At 35.4% G+C, this 17,407-nt stretch overlaps 1 protein-coding gene across 9 annotated transcripts in view; it reads left to right on the forward strand.

The window, feature by feature from the left end:
* LOC145295954 (multiple PDZ domain protein-like) overlaps positions 1–17,407 on the forward strand; it is a 548,951-nt gene that overhangs the window by 35,877 nt on the left and 495,667 nt on the right. For all 9 annotated transcript variants that reach the window (XR_013869923.1, XR_013869924.1, XR_013869925.1 and 6 more), the window contains exon 3: positions 12,300–12,344. Coding sequence is in view for 3 of the 9 variants with exons in the window: in XM_080141856.1 (XP_079997982.1) it covers positions 12,302–12,344 (43 nt within the window). In the remaining 6 variants the exon portion in view is untranslated. The remainder of the gene's footprint in view (positions 1–12,299; positions 12,345–17,407) is intronic.

Consider the following 17,407-nt stretch of genomic DNA (forward strand, 5'->3'; position numbering starts at 1 on the left):
TAAGGAGACAGCCCTTCAAGAACTTGTTTACATTGGACTTGAAGACGACCATATTGTAGTCATCTGGAAAGCAGGAAAATAGAAGAGTTCCACAGGCATGTAGTTCTAAGAAAGAAGCTTTCTTCATGGAATCTACATTTAAGTTTAGGCACAGATAAAGAGTGGGGAAAATTATTGGTAGTGTTTTCAGCTACACAAGTGTTTTTCGTGAAAGTTTGGGGAATGGGGTACCATAGATTGGAGCTCAAATGAGCTATGCAATAAAAATAACAATAAAGCAGAGAAAGGCTCACAACATATCTTCTGTTGGAAAGAGGTTGCAGGGAAGAGAAAAAAGCATCCTCCACTAGGCTACAAAGTTTATTTTGAACTCTGTCCAGACAGGATAAGGCCTTTTCACATGGAAAGCCATTTATTTATTTATTTATTTATTTATTTTTATTTTTTTATTCAATTTTCACCCCAAACAAGGCACAGTGCCACTTTGAAGCAGGGGGCTACTATTAGGGAATTAATTAGCGGGGTCATTATGAGGGGAGAAGAGTAGAAAGATGTTTGGTAACATTACACTTGAACTTCTGCATATCATTGCAGTTGGGAAAGCAGAATCCCGGAAGGGAGTTCTAAAGACCCGCAGTTCTGGGGAAGAAACTATTGGAGTAAAAGGCTTTCTTGCACCTAGGGATCTCTACTGTAAAGGGATGAGACTTAGTAGCTTGTCGGGTTTGTCGGGGGTAGTTACGTCGGGGAGGTACAAGTGTTTGCAGTTCATCAGAGCATTCACCATTAAAGTATTTGTAGAACAGGCAGAGGGATGCAACATCTCGTCGATGGGACAGAGGTTGAAGCCTAGATGACAGTTCAGGACCTATCAGGTTGGCGACTCATTTTTGAACCCTGTCCAGGAGCGAGAGACAAGCAGCAGATGCACCAGCCCAGATGTGACAACAGTACTCCATACATGGGCGAATGGTTGCCTTATAGAGGTATAGGATACTGTCAGGCGTAAGTAGTTTTCTAGCACGGTAGAGGGAGCCAACCTTCCTTGCAGCAGCCTTGGCAATGCTCTCAATGTATCTATTCCAGTTCATATTCCCTGTAAACGTTAGGCCGAAGAGTTTAAAAGAAGTACTTTCAGGCAATGTGTTCTTGGCCATTGCTATTGGTGGTAGAGAAGGTTTCTTGTAGTTATTGAAGGAAACAAGCTTAGTCTTAGCAGCATTGAATGTGACCAACCATTTTTGTCCCCATTCCACTACGGATTGGAGGTCGTCCTCTAGTGTTTCTGCCATTTCCTTGGATATGTGTTCATTTGTTTTCCCCTCATATCTGTTATAGAGAGTGGTGTCATCGGCAAATATACCCATCTCCGAAACAATATTATCAGGGAGGTCGTTTATGAATATCAGGAATAATAGAGGTCCAAGGATAGACCCCTGAGGTACTCTCGCATTTATGTCATATTGTTTGGATGTATGTCCGTCGAGGACAACTTTGATTTTTCTATTACTTAAGAAGGATTTAATTACATTGTGAATTCTTCCAGTGATTCCATATGATCTAATTTTCCTTAGAAGACCATCGTGCCATACCCTGTCAAAAGCCTTAGATATATCAAGGGCCACCGCTCTACTCCTGTTTTATCCAATGAACGGTATATACGTTCAGAAACTACAGTTAAGATATCTGCTGTTGAACGGGCTTGCCTGAATCCATATTGTTTGTCAGTCAGGAGTTTAGCAGCTGTTAGGTGCTGGACTAGGGCTTGATTAACTAAGGACTCAAATATTTTGGCGAAAAGCGGGAGGAGGCTAATGGGGCGATAATTTAGTGGGTCAGTTCTTTCACCAGAATTCTTGAAGACTGGTACCACAGAGGCGGTTTTCCAGCAGTCGGGAAAACAAGATTCGTTAAGGCATTTATTGTAAAGTTTGGACAGAACTGGAGCAACCTCGGCAGAGCATTTTTTTAATAGCACAGCCGGGATGAGATCTGGTCCACATGCTTTTGAGGTGTTTAGGTTTTTTATAATAGCATGTACCTGAGAAGGGGTGATTTTCAAATCGTCAAGTGTGGCGTCTGTTCGCAGAGGAAAATCAGGGAGTGAGTGGTGTACCGAGTTCAGTGTGGAGTTTGAGGCAAACCGACTGGCAAGCAGATTAGCCTTGTCAGTTGCCGTGCAAGCAACCTCATGATTGTTTGTTAGTGGGGGAATAATTGACTGTCCATTATTAACTACGCTGTTGTAGATTTTCCAAAAATCCCGGGTTCCTAATTTCTGTGCTTCGATGCGCTTTCTGGTGGTTTCAGAGTAATCTGTCTTAGCTGTCTCTATCACTCTCTTACAATTATTTCTAGCTTCTATAAACTTCTGTTTATTTGAGCTGGACTTATGTCGGTTGAATCTGCGGAACGCATGCTGCCTTTGACAAATGGCAGCTGCACAAGCAGAAGTAAACCATTGGGGAGAGTGGGGCTTGCTATAGTATTTCCGTGCGGGAACATGTGCTTTAATAGCAGTTTTGAACCATTCAATTGTCTCATTTGCACACTGTTCCGCTGGAAGAGTAAAGATATTTTGCCATGGGGCATCTCTGATGAGCTCCCTGATGGCTTCCCAATCAGCCTTTTTGTAATACCTCGTTGTTTTGAGAAGTGGGTCTTCAGTTTTAGGGCGAGAATTTAGGCTGATTTCTACCATTATCACAGCGTGATCAGCATTCCCGAGTGGGCTGTGGGCATTTGTTGTACAGTCATTGGGAACCGTTGTCAGAAAGAGATCTAGAAGTGAGGCATGTTGATCATGCTGGTCTGGGGAAACATGTCGGAAATGTAACCAACTGAGATAGGGAATGAGATATAGAGAAGCTATGAGTTGCGCTACCAGCTACGTCTGTGTGATTTGAGAATCCTAGCCAGTTACTGTGGTGGACATTGAAGTCACCAAATACATGTATTTGTGCGCTAGTATCGAGGGAGAGTGCTATATCTATGCTGTCTGAGACTTTGTTTATTAGGGTACAGTCTTGGTTTGAGGGAGAGCGGTAGAGAAAATACAAGTAGCTAATATTGTGTTGCATATTTAGTCTGAAGCACATAAAGGCCTGGCCCTCTGATTCTAGTTTTATTTCTCTAGTTAGGGGGAGGGTGTTTCGAATATAGACTCCAAGTCCATGCATATGTCTGTCCGAGTCCTTACGGTAGAGTGGGAGATAACCAGGCATGTTAAAGTGGTTAGAGGGAATGGAGGAGTGAAGGTTAGTTTCACTTAATGCTAAGATATCCGGGGTGTTTACAAGGAGAAATGACTCAACATCATCTAAGTTAGTTCTAAGCCCGCGGATATTAGTAAATGCAAGCCTCAAGGGAGGAGGCAGGTTGGTTTTCTTTGAGTTTGGTCCTGGTTTAAACGTAACTTTTGCTTGAGCTGTCATTTCATTTTATTTTATTTAAAAGTTTCACTTAGGGTGGATGAGTGAGGGGGTGCTGGACAAGTAGTTGTGCAGAATACCAGACATGCAATACAAGTAGACCATCAGCTGTCCTCACCCACAGGATTGTGGCCTCAGGAAAGCCCACCGGGGATGAGTGCAGGGTCCCTTTCCATGCACGACATGGCACTACAAACATCCCGATATTTTACAACTGCTGATGGAGCAGCCGCTCTAAGCGCTACCAAAGAGTTAGGGCTCCTGTACTATCAGTCGGAAACAGCAGCCAGGAACTGTCAATCCGGTACCCTCAATCCATTAGGCAAAGCCAGCCCAGTCCAACTGCACCGACATATATGGCACTGAAGCACCCCACTGTGTCCAGTTTAGGGGGATGGGATGTGGCGGGAGTGGGGAAAAGTGGCGTTCATTACCCTAGTCAGGAAACAAGGTCAACCACTGGGTGATTCAGACGAGTCCCTGTGATAGTACCTCTACGCCTGGCCAATAGGCAAAGAAGGAGTATGAAAGCCGGGCGATAGACAGTCTATCTCCTCCTTAAGCAGTTTAGGTTTGCCAACCAGTGATTTGTTTGAGTCACCAGCTCTAGGAAGGTTGTCGTCCAGGACTGAAGAGGCCTCCCTCCCCGAGGTTTAGTTTCAGAGTTTTCCTTCTCCTAGACGGATGACCTGGGAAGACCTACGGGTCCATCAGCTCCGAGGAGGTTCGCCCTGCGCCTGGGTCCTAATCCAGGTATTTCTGAGACCCCGCATGGGTAGTTAATATTTATTGGTTATTTAGGTTAATATCTCCTGGAAAAATCGGGCATTTAGGTTAGCTTCTACAGAAAATTTTCACTCCTCAAGCGTGGTTAAAAAAGGGCATTATTATGCTTTCCATTTTCATTTTTACTGGGAGAGGGTATAGGTAAAAATTCATGCAGTGGAAGCAGCTAAATTTGCTACAGTATTGGATCGAGAGAGACGAGTTAATGTATGGTTAGACATGGTTTAGTAGGTTTAGGAATGTGTGGTTAGATATGGTTTAGTAGGTTTAGGATTAGGATAAAGTGTTAGAGTATGATCTACTTGCTATTAGAAATTCTGATCTGGTGCCCAAACCGGACCTTTAGTAAGACTGAAAGATAAGATATGCTCAGTATAGATACAAGAGAACATTTGATATGGAGTACAGTTATACCTGATAGATATAGGTTATTGCATATTCTGTAAGTATAGTTAAAGTATAGATGGATGGATAAGTAGTATTGTATACAAATGCATGGAATTTTAGACAATTTGAGTAATTTGAGTAAGTTGCCTTTAGACTACAACGAAGGAGAATGACTACACCTTTCTCTTAATATCCGGAAGTTTTTATTTCAATGAGTACCGGTTTAGTTTGTGTAATAATTATTGCAATACTATCTCTTAATAAAGAGATATTAATGGTTACTGTTCATTATAGATTACTTTAAGTCAATGTATAGGACTATGGCTAGTAAGTATTTACTTAGAAGCTTGGTTATGGGTTAGGAGTTATAATCAGAAGCATGCCTAGGAAATTTTAGGTGTTAATGGGTATCGATTTACGAGTTTGTTAGGGTCAAGGGCGGAGAGCAAGGACCCCTCTAAGTTACGTGAGACGGATTAGGTTTAGTGGCAACTTAGGAAATAGAGCAGTTTTGATTTGTTAGTGATCAGGAGAAAGAGAATTTAAGTAAAAAATAATAAGGTTTGTCATGCAAAACAGACAAGGCAGTCATCTTGGAGGTAAAGTATCTATAGGAGGTACTTAGTATACAAGCAGCAGTATTTTGCAGTTTTGAGAGGAATTTTAGGTACAATAGTTTCATGGCTTATTGTACAAGTCCGTAGTCAAGGTGAGGGACGAAGCACTTCTAATATAGAAACTGGGTTTATCTAATTTTAAAAGTAGTTGACTAGAGTATTATTAGGTGTTCTACTTAGCTTAGGGATAGAATGAAAATTTAAGGTAATATTCAGGGTGATATAAGCAATTTCATGAGGATTAGATATATGATCACTGGATGTTGAACTGCTCAGGAGGATTCTTGTATCAATTAAGAAGGATGTCTTGGTGATATAAGATTTGAGAAATTAAGAGTCTGGGGATACAGAGTTTTGAGCTGATGAGGATTCAGTATAGGCGATTGTATATAGGTAGCAAAGGTGGTTTAGTTTAGTATGCACGTATTGTACATATTAAGTATACTGCTTCAGTTCTATCCTCTATCGCAAAGGAAAATCCGTTTGTATTTCGGTTGGCAATTTTGTCAAGAGAGGAAATTTAAAAACAGCTTATCTAATTGTTGATGATATCAGTTTATAGACAATAGTACAGACTGATAAATTGTTGTGTAAGGCATAAGAGCCCCTCATCTTTAGATGAGATGATGGATCAAGAGCATAAGTTCGGAGCAGGGATCCGGAAAGGAAATGGCAGTGTACAAGGAAGGGGGGGGGGTCACTGATGTCTATAAAAAAAAAAAAAAAAAAATTGCCTTTCGATGGCTGATTATATTAAGTATCATACTTAAATAAAGTTTTCATATCCTCTAAATAAATTAGCATAATTTCTTTTCTTTTTTTTTTTTTACCGAATTTGTCTTTACTATAGCATTGACTTACTTAAGTGAGATGGGATTGTAAACTGCGAAATGGTCTACTGAAGTGGAGAAAAATATCAGTTACAAATGCCTGGAAATGTAAAGAATATTTGTTTTAATTTCATGCGAAACAGTTAAGGATTTTACTTAGCTTTGGTTTTTTTTCTTGAACACTCGAGACTAAAACACAGGGTGGTTGTTTCCCTTGGCCTCGCACGGTCAAATGGCATTTGTGGTACCAAGATGCTATCTATTCAATAGGGAGTGGGTAGGTTAATTTAGGGGGAGGGGGGTCACTTAGTGAAAGGTTTTCCATTTGGCGGCGCGACAGTATTTCTTTGCTTGTGTATCGTTTTCAGAGATATTAATGTTAACAATTGAATACGCATTTCAAAAAACAAATATGATGGAAATAAAATAATTTATAATGCCCATAGCGATCTTGGGGGTCAGATTTTGATATTAAGTTAGAGTATCCTTTAATTACGAACTGACTAGGGAAATAGTTGATCTAATGCCAGTTTCACTTAGGAATAATAGTTCTAGTTTAGTCTCTTGTAATAGGGTTTCAGTCTCTGGAAGGTTGGAATATAGACCTCTGATGTTGGAGAAGGAGACATGGTAGTGGGGGTCTACATTGAAAATTGGAGTTTTGAGTTTAATCGTGTGTTTTTTCTGAAAACTTTATGATGGAGCTTTGGGATTTGTGAAACAGGTCAACAGACTAGGTTAGAGCAGGGCAGAAAGAGAAAGTAAGGAAGAAAAAAAACGAAAAAAAAAATGTTTTTGTAGTACATAAGGTAAAGCCGTAACAATTACCCACTAATATGGTATTGAGAAGCCCCACCAGAAGCTACTGCATAGTCCAGAATCCATTCACCAAATGGTAATACAGCAGCCCCAGTACTTTGCACCTACTGATAGAATAGACTGCTTAGTTGTTAATCCAAGGTTTGGGTCTCTGACTATCAGTTGAATAATATCAGCCCAGTTAAAACGTTTACCTCCAGCATCCTTAATAGTGACATAATTACAAGAATAGACATAGAAACCGAATATTTCCGACATCTTAGGTGACCGCACATGCAAAAATACTGCCGACCTAGAATACAGCTTTTTCTTCTCCCTTTGTCAGAAAAATCACTCATTCTAAATGAGAACTGAGGGACAAATTAGGAAAAGCGAGATTTACAGGAGCTGCCGATAAAGCATCAACAATACATTCTCTACTCTCCATTTAAAAAAAATTAATAAGTAATAATATAAGTTCAATTGACATGCTTAGGGGAAAGTATAGCAATAGGTTCCCCTCTCATTAACTGAAACAAAGAAAGAACACATCAAAGTTTGCATATTTAATTCTTGCGGCAATTCGGCTGTTTTCCTCGAGTCACTTCTGACTTGATTTAAATGGAATTTGTCTACCCATTTTACACATATATTCGATGCTAGGCGGCGCTTTATTAATGATTATTTAAAAAGTCTACTAAAGAATAACGTAGACAGGTTTTTTTTTTTTTTTTTTTTTTGCAAAAGAACACGTGGATGGACCTTCGATTCAAAATTGGAGAATGTGTTTACTTTGAGGAAAATAGGAAGCGAATCACAGACCACAAATTGACAAGTTTCAACCAATCATCCATCCTCATGTTGTCTCACTGTCTACTTGACAAACTAATTAATATTTATCCTCAAATGGCCTTTAGGCTTTAATAAGCAGTGACCTGTTAGTACATAGACTTTTGTTCTGCATACATCTTCCTATATGGTTTCGATTTAATTTTCCTTTGAGGTTACCAGATCTAAGTCTATCTTTAAGGCTTAAGGCTCACATTACACCTCCATATCATTCTCATATCATTTCTCTCCATGCAACACATATCTTCAACCCTCATTAGCCAATTTTCATTTCCATACATTATCACACTGTACATGTGCCTGATACAACACTCTTTCCTTGCTTAATGCTCTGCTGCTTAGTAATAGCAAAAGCTCCCTTAACTTTAGCTACTCTTAACTCTTTCATCTCAATAGTCAGCAAATTTTATGCCAGATCCCAATCGACTACTGATAAAAGATTGTCTTTTGTTAGAATCTCGATAAAACAGCTCATAATTTGAAGCCTTCATATGAGAGAATGAGAGCATTTTTAATATCTTTGCATAGGATTTCATATGTTAGTAGATAAACTTCATTGATCAGAAATCTATCTAAAAGATGTTATCTTAATCAATTGAAAATCATATACGAGGTAAATGAAAAATGGATTTGTATAAATTCTTCGAATAATTTTATTGTATTGTAAGATTTGAAGTGTAAACATCTTTATATTGTACTAGCAAGACCTGTTTTCTGACATTGCCAAGGGGAAATAGAAAAAAATGATTTAACATGAAAAAAAAAAAATATTACTCTAATATTTCTTTTTTCCAAATGACCTAAAACAGAAAAGATAAAAGTTTAACAGTAATTCTATTTTTAAACAGTAAAAAAATAAAAATAAAAATAATAAACTGGAAAGTAATAATGATAAAAAAAAATTGTAAAATCTACAAATATTTAAATTGAAGGCAAAGTTAGTGGTGGGCATGAAAAATGATGCGGTTTAAAATCAATGTGGTATTATGTATGAAATATGAGAAACATTTAAAAAATAATTATACTAGTGTTATCAACTTATTTTCAAGACAACATATTTATATATCTCATCTGTTCCGTCCTTGGTTCTTGACTGGTGCATTTCATAAAGAAAAATATGTAAGAAAAGTAATGAGAATAATTTAGGAAAATGCTTAAATATTTGCATGTGTCATGACGTTTGTGTATTTGACATCCAAAAACTTTTCCTGCTCATTATATTGTTGTAGATAAAATTGTTTTTCCAAAGTTTTTGATTTTTTGATCCTCTTTTAATGTGATAGTTGTGTCAACTACTTTGAACATATGCTAAACCATTTGATATTTTATGTGGCAGAGATAGATAGCGATATGAAATCTTAAAACGAAAATACATTTTATAAAGTTCCAAGACTGAAAATGTATGCAAATCCATAGAAGATAAGTATTTTTTTTTTTTTTGTGTTTGATAAAAATTTGATGCAAGTTTTTGCTGTAAATCCAAGTTTTAATTACCTAGTTATTAGTAACAGTTTTTTAACTAAGAAAAAAAAAATTAAAGAAAAATGGGAGGGTGTGTGTGTAAATAATACATAACATAACTCTTGCTGAAACCAACATGCAAGTATCAGGAAGTTTCATTGGAGGTTCTGCTGGCTTAGTAGGCCGAGAAGGCTCAAGACATTTCCATAAATAATAGTGATGGAGAGGTGCTCATAAAACGAAGTCAATTCATGTTGGTCCCTGGTGTGGCATGTTATTAACCATTCCAGGCTAGTGTGGAAGTTGCATGTGGCAGGGCCTATAACTTCACATCTCCATAGTGATCGGTTGAAACAGAAAATTTGTCAAAAAGGCTGGCATCTTGTAATTGTTTGCACTTCTCTGCTCTCACATTTACATGTCCAGGGTTTGTTACTGATTTTGTCAGTGATGAGAATGTAAAAATGTCTATTGACTGTTTGTGAAAGGGTAAAAAAAAACGTATTGCTCAGCAGATCCATGAATTTTATAGTTTTTATTAATTTGTTTGGTTTGGTTGTTTTATGGCATATCAACCCCTTTTGGGCTATTTAATGCTGAATCCAGCTATTTTGGAAACAGTTTTTATCTTTTGAGATCTTCACATCTTTAAATATTTATTTGTAGAGTTTGGTTTGATTGTTTTGTTTTATGGCATATTAACACTTTTCAGGTTATTTAATGCAGAATCCAGTTATTTTGGATATAGTATTCTTGTTGCATTCAGTAATTTTGTAGAAGGTTTTTATTCTTCAAGCTCTTTGTATCTTCAATCGCTAGTTAGTAGTATTTGGTTTAGTTGTTCTATAATGGATATTTTATCTTTTTCTTCCCTGTCCTGCAGAACATGAATGAGTTTTGCAATGGGAGAGGGAAAAGGGTTACAGTATTAATGTTTGGTACATTTTAAATTAGGAAACCAGTCAGGAAATGAGAAAGAAAGAAAGGAGAAATGGGAAGAAGGAAAAGGGGGGAAACGGTGGGTTGTTGTTTTTAGTTTTAGATTGGATTTTTTATGGACTCTTCTTTTCTGGGTCTTTAGTCAGTTAAAATAGTTCTTAAGGAGCCAAACGAGAGTCAAAATTGAAAAAAATCATTAAACATTTTGTACATTCATTTTAGTTTATTTTTAATCACTTCATATGCATGTCATGTTGGTACAGTGGTAACGTCACCAGCTTTGAATGCTACAGTTTTGGTTTCGGTTTCGATTCTAGCTGATGGCATCCAAATACCTTTTTTTTTCTTTTTTTTTTTTACTTTTGAAATCTTGACTCTAAAATAATATATACGAAATCTGGACTAATTAAAATATCATTATGCTAGTCAAAGAATAAGTTATTTTCTCTTTCCCACATGCTCATTGTGTCTTTCTCTTAATTTTGACTAAGTTGAAACTGGAGATTTTTAGGAAAAACAGTTGTTTGTGTTGTCCTCTCCATATATTCACACATGGAGGGAGGAGGAATTTATTTCTATTTCTGCTTTTTTTTTTCTCTCTATATATCTATAAAAGTGAATGTGTGTGTGTGTACATTTCTCTACACAATAACGCTGTTAATTTTAGTCTACAAACTGGAAATTTGATATACAGGGTAATGAGATTTGGGAAAATCTATGTGATCGGTTTTCGGCCAGAAATTTGGCTGTTAAGGGGTCAAAGTTCAACGATTTGACTTTTGAGAAATCTACCAAACTCCTCCGCCAATTTTGGGTCTAAACACTTGAAATTTTAGATATAGGTTCCTTGGACATGGATCTAACTTAATAACTTAATTTGAGCCCAAAACAATAAATGTTAATGGGTCATAATAGGGGTCAGAGGTAAAAAAAATTATCTTTTTTTTTTTTTTTTGCTTGGCATACACCTCCAAACACCCGGGCAACGCCGGGTACCCATGCTAGTATATCTATAAAAGTGAAAGTGTGTGTGTGTGTCTTTCTGTGTACATTTCTTTACACAATAACTCTGCTAATTTTCAGTTTGCAGATTCGAAATCTGATATACAGGGTATGGAGATTTAGGAAAATCTTTGTAATCCGTTTTCGGCCAGAAATTTGGCTGTTAAGGGGTCAAAGTTCAATGATTTGACCTTTGAGAACTCTACCAAACTCCTCCGACAATTTTGGATCTAAATACTATATATTTTAGATATAGGTTCCTTGGACATGGATCTAACTTAATAACTTGATTTGAGCCCAAAGCAAATGTTAATGGGTCATAATAAGGATCAAAGTTAAAAAAATTTGACCTCTGTGGTCTCTACCAAATTACTGACAATTTCTGGTCTAAACATTAGAAATTTTACATAAAAGGTATTTAGAGATAGGGCAAGCTTTTTAATTGGTTTGGGTTGAAAATTTGAGCTTCCAATATATAAATGCATGTATGTATGTATGTTTTCATGTCTGCCTAAAACTTTCGACAGGGGGCGACGGATTTTCACAAGATCTGAATTGTTTTGAAGCTCGACCCTTCAGACAACAAATACTGAAAAATTGGCTAAAAACATTAATTTCTTCACCCTCAACTGGGCACTTTTCTACAGGGAAGGGTTGCTTTTTTCACCAATATTTTTGAAAGTCATCCCCTCTTTTCGATTGTCTAGCCTTAATTTAAACCTACATCACTTCCGATTTGGCAGTGGTCATAACAGCAAAGACATCACGTTTTTTTCCCCGTTCTTTTACTCCTTTTGCGTTTGAGCCTACCTTCCTACAAGCATTTTTTTTTTTTTTTTTTTTCTTTTGCTCAACACACACCTCCAAACACCCGGGCAACGCTGGGCACCCATGCTAGTAATTATATCTTTGCTAAATAGTACCAACAAAAGTTTTTGCTTCATTAAAGATTTTAAATACTAAAAAAAAAAAAAGATTTTCATTTACTCACCAAGACAAATTGGATAGTTTTTATTTCATAAATGAACTTTTTTCGCAATGATTTTATATAGTATCATTGCTGTATATTTAAAATATCTACTGATAAATATTAATATAGTTGGTTTGAAAATATGCAAATTTTAAGTATTTTTAGTTGCAGACTTATTTTATTTATTGCAATGTTATTTACTTTTTTGCTAAATTGTTTTATTTTGTAGATATGTTGGATTCTCAAAAAACAGCAAAAATGTCATTGATTAATGGTAAGTATTTTCTGTTTGCACCCTTTTCATTTTCTCCTCATGAATATCTTTAAGAAAAATTGTTTTATTTTTATTTTTTCTGTATTTTTTAAATTTCTTATTTTTTTTTTTACTTTCCTGTTTTTACTTTTTTTCAGCTTTTTTCTTAAACTTTTTTTCTGTAGTTTTGTTTTCTTTTTTTCCTTTTCTTCCTCTTTTCCCAATTCTTACCTAATGTTTCCCCTTTTCTATTTCCTTTTTTTTCCCCCTTTTTTTATTTATTATTTTTCTTTTTCATTTTGTTTTCGTTTTTTTTTCGTTTCGTTTTTTTTTTTCGTTTCGTTTTTTTTTTTCGTTTCGTTTTTTTTTTTCGTTTCGTTTTTTTTTTTCGTTTCGTTTTTTTTTTTCGTTTCGTTTTTTTTTTTCGTTTCGTTTTTTTTTTTCGTTTCGTTTTTTTTTTTTGTTTCGTTTTTTTTGTGTTTCGTTTTTTTTGTGTTTCGTTTTTTTTGTGTTTCGTTTTTTTGTTTCGTTTTTTAGTGTTTCGGGTTTTTTGTGTTTCGTTTTTGTTTTCTATTTTGTTTTTTTTCTCTATTTGTTTTCTATATTTTTCCCTTTGTTTTTTTTTTCTCTATTTGTTTTTTTTTCTATTTGTTTTTTTTTTTTTCTATATCTTTATTTTTTGTTATCTTCAAGCTCTGTCACCTGATATTTACAAAGGTATTGCCTGAAGCTGTCATTTGCAAAATGAAAGAATTTATTTTAAAAAATATAATTTGAAAAAAATAAGCCAATGAACAAAAAAAAATTGTTTTCATATTTTTAAGTATACAGTTTAATAATAAAATGAAAATAAAACTCCTTCCATTTTGCAGTTGACAATTCCTGGCTAAAAATTTGTAAATATTGTGTAACAGAACTTGATAACTTTTTTCCTATTCTATCCATGTTATCCATTCTTTATATCACAATTGCAAAATTTAATAAATTCCATGTTAATGTGGCTGTAACGCTCTTTACTTTTTATGGATTTTAAATGTGATAAATTTTCTTTGCCTAAATTTCAGAGTAGCAATTTTTACTAACAATTATTATGACATTGTCCCATTGACCACTGTATGCTTATTTTTATTTATTTAAAAAATTTTTTTTTTCATCAATTTTCACCCCAAACAAGGCACAGTGCCACTTTGAAGTAGGGGGCTACTATCGGAGACATAATTTGCAGGGGCATTATGAAGGGACATTATACTTGAACTTCTGCATATCAGTACAGTTGGGAAAGCAGAATCCCGGAAGGGAGTTCCAAAGACTTACAGTTCTGGGGAAGAAACTATTTGAGTAAAAGGCTTTCTTACACCTAGGGATCTCTATTGTAAAGGGGTGGGGGTTAGTTGCTTGTCGGGTTTGTCGGGGGTATTCATGTCAAGGAGGTACAAGTGCTTGTAGTTCGTCAGAGCATTCACCATTAAAGTATTTGTAGAACAGGCAAAGGGGGGCAACATTTCATCAATGGGACAGAGGCTGAAGCCTAGGTGACAGTTCATTAACCCTTATCCTCGAGTGGCCCCTGGGCCTTGATAAGTGGTGCCTCCTTTGTAAAAAAACAAAAAGTACTAACTCACTTTACTAGCTTATCACTTTGCAAAGATTGTTATTTGAAATACTTGAAATGTTAAATTTAAAATAAATCTTTTACTCATAATTTTGTTTTAAATATGGAACAAAATCTTTCTCGTTTGTTCATACAGATAAACATTAACATTTTGGTAGTGATAGGATGATTCCGATATAATTACCGATTCTCTTCTAAATTCCCGATGCTGATACAATTGCAGATTCCAATTCCAATAATAAAAGCACTCAAAAGAATCCAGTCACAGCATAAATGTTATATGAATGCCTTGATCCCTATCAAGAGTTCATTAAATGGTGTTCATTTATATAATACTTCTCTGATATCTGTGTTTTATTGAAGTTTTTCATAAAATATATAAATATGCAAAAGTTATTTTTTAAAAATCAACTTATATGTAAATAAACATTTGTTGTGGTGTAAATGTTGAAAGGAATAATGATAAGACTCTGAAAAAAAAAAAATGAATAATATATTAACAGAAATATAGACAAGTAATGTTACGACTCTCTCCCTCTGAGTCTTGGGTTCAGACTAATTGGAAAGCAGAACATGCTTATTGGAAATGACGTCAGGAATAGTTCATTGTTAGAATCTGTATATATCTATTATAAATCGGTACTTGTGCATTTAACGAACCAGACGTAACTCAACATTTGCTTGGCTTTGTCTGGCGCATGACATCAACAGCTCGAGTTTTGCTGCTGTCTGACGAAACATGGTCATCAGCCAATCAAAACGCTGCGCGCTTAGTTTCAACTCGACGTGTGTGCAGCAGACGAGAATTTCGATATCAATTGGAAGAGTGTAAAAAAAGAAAAAAAAAAAGAAAAGAAAAAACTGCATTACAATTCAAGAAATGCTAATGAAACAATGAATCTGACTAACCTAGCTAACCAGCTCCAGATCCCAGAAGCTGTATTAAAGTTTTGCCAGGACTGAAAATTGGTGTCAGAAGTGAAGAAGTGTTCTTCCTGTGGCCATAAATGTTTACTTGCCAAGAGAGCAAGCCTTACGGATGAATACGGCTGGAGATGTTGAAGTGCAACATGTCGCCATTGGACCTCCGTTAGAATTGGACCTTCTTTGCCAATTCGCAACTGACGATCACCTGTATTATCAAAATAATATACCTATGCATGTTTAAGGTGGCATCGACTAGGAATCTCCAGCGCGAATGTGGGTTGCAGTCACGTCACACAATTGTGGATTGGAAGAATTTTCATTGAGATATATGCCGGGATTACTTTCTCAGGAATCCCCGGTAGATAGGAGGCCCAGGCCATACGGTTGAAATTGACAAGTCTGTCTTCAACTGCCGGAAACAAAACGTCGGCAGACGTCTAACACCGGTCTGGGTCTTCGGTGGATACAACCCACCAAAAAGGAGGGTTTTTTGGTTAACATACAAAATAGGAATGCCAAAACCCTTCTTCCACTAATAAGAAAATACATTCTGCCGGGGACCACAGTCGTATCAGACTGTTTGAGAGCTTATAGCAAAGTGGGAGGAGAGGAGGGGTATCACCATTTAACGGTGAACCACAGCCTTAATTTTGTATATCGCGTAACACAAACAACAACAAATTATGTGGAGCGGATGTGGAAGGAAGCAAAGTAGCACAATAAACGAGAATGCAGAACCAACCGAGAGCTTTTGGACACATATCTTTTAGAGTTTATGTAGAGACAAAAGTTTTGTAGGCAACCGTTTGACTCCATATTAACCCACATCACCGAAAGCTACCTGGTTGGTAAGGAGCTTCCTATTACATTCGCTATCTCATCTCCGTCCACTTTGTTGTCTGACGCCCTCCAAAAGTTTTCCTTGTTCCTGGCAAAAAAAAAAAAAGCTCTTGGTTTTAAAAAAAAAAGTTTTGTTCCTTTCCTTTTTCTTACAATTTTTTTCTTTTTTTTACATAAATAGTTGAAAATAAAAAGTTTCATAAAAAACAATTCCTAACTATTATTTGTTTATAAAAAAAAAAATTATCCTACAAATATCATTTTTGTTGGTTATTTTACATAAATAATTGACAAAGAAAACCCCAAAAAACGTTTCATTAAAAAAAATAATTACTATTTGTTTATGAAAAATAATACTAATAATAAAAAAAACATAAATGAACGGTAGGTTTTGCTTTTTATTTAATTACTTTTGGATGTTTCTACATTTTACAATTTCATTTTAGTTATTTTGTAGTGTTGTCTTTATTTTATCGGCAACGCTCGGTTTTATCCAGCTGTTGACGTCATGTTCCGGACAAAGCCGAGCAAATGCTGAGTTATGTCTGGTTCGTTAAATGCACAAGTACCTATAAATCTATAAAATTGAGAATGTGTGTGTGTGTGTGTGAGGACACTTCTCAACCTATGTACTCAAAGAAGTTTGGATCTGCAGGCTTGAAATTTGGTATACAGGGTATTCAAATATGTGGAAAACTTTTTAATTGTTTTTCATATGGAAAAAAGGGTTGCTAAGGGGTCAAAACTGAAAAATTGTATGTAGGGGGGGGGAATAATTGGATTTTTATCTGTTTCGCAATTGTTTCACCAATGCACATGCATGAATGGCTCACATGACAGATTACTTATATTAACAATAAGTAGGTTTGAATACACTTTTTAAGGATCGTGTCAAGTTGGCCTAATGGTTATCATACTTGACTCATTGTCTTTAGGTTTTGGTTTCGATCTCAGCCTGTAGTTTTTTTTTTTTTTTTTTTTTTTTTTTTCACTTACAAGAAGTGAACTGTTTAGGAAAAAACTTGATACTTGCATGCACATGTCTCCGTTTCTTTCATTTTTTTTTTTTTTTTTTTTTTTTTTTTTTTAAATTAAAAAAAAAATTTTTTTTCATTTTTCTTAAAGGAATTTCATGTTATATTATAACTTAAAATCTATGTTGAGCAATTCTCTTTAATTTTGTTTTGCATCTAACTTATTTTAAATTTTTAGGAAAATAGAAGAAAGGTGTAAGTTTGGGTGAGTGCACCCCTTAAATGGTAAATGTAATATTTACAAAAAGAATAATGTGTCCATGTTACTTGCTGTGTTGTCGAGAATATATATTCTAAAATTTGTAATTCTCTATTCATTAGTTTAGAAGGTTATCCTGTACATTATGACGTGTGTGTGTATGTATATACATATATATACACACACATACCTATCTAACTTATATAAAGTCATAATAATTGTCAGATAGTTTATATAGTAAGATATTGACTCTTACAAAACAAAGTGAAAAAAGCAAATGGCTATAAACTGAAGTACCAACTTAGTAATAGATTTTGTGTTAATAAGTTGGTTTTTTGTTTTTTTTACAAAAAAAAAAAACATTAGCAATTCTTATTTTTGGTGTTTTTAGTTTAATAATATTTTTTTAAGTTGGAGGTCTTGAAGAGGCCTCATGTTTTGACAAGCTTCTGGACTTGACCATTACTCCTGA

The sequence above is a fragment of the Euprymna scolopes genome, chromosome 16, assembly GCF_053919585.1.
Source record: "Euprymna scolopes isolate OS-2025 chromosome 16, ASM5391958v1, whole genome shotgun sequence".
Lineage (NCBI taxonomy): Eukaryota > Metazoa > Mollusca > Cephalopoda > Sepiida > Sepiolidae > Euprymna > Euprymna scolopes.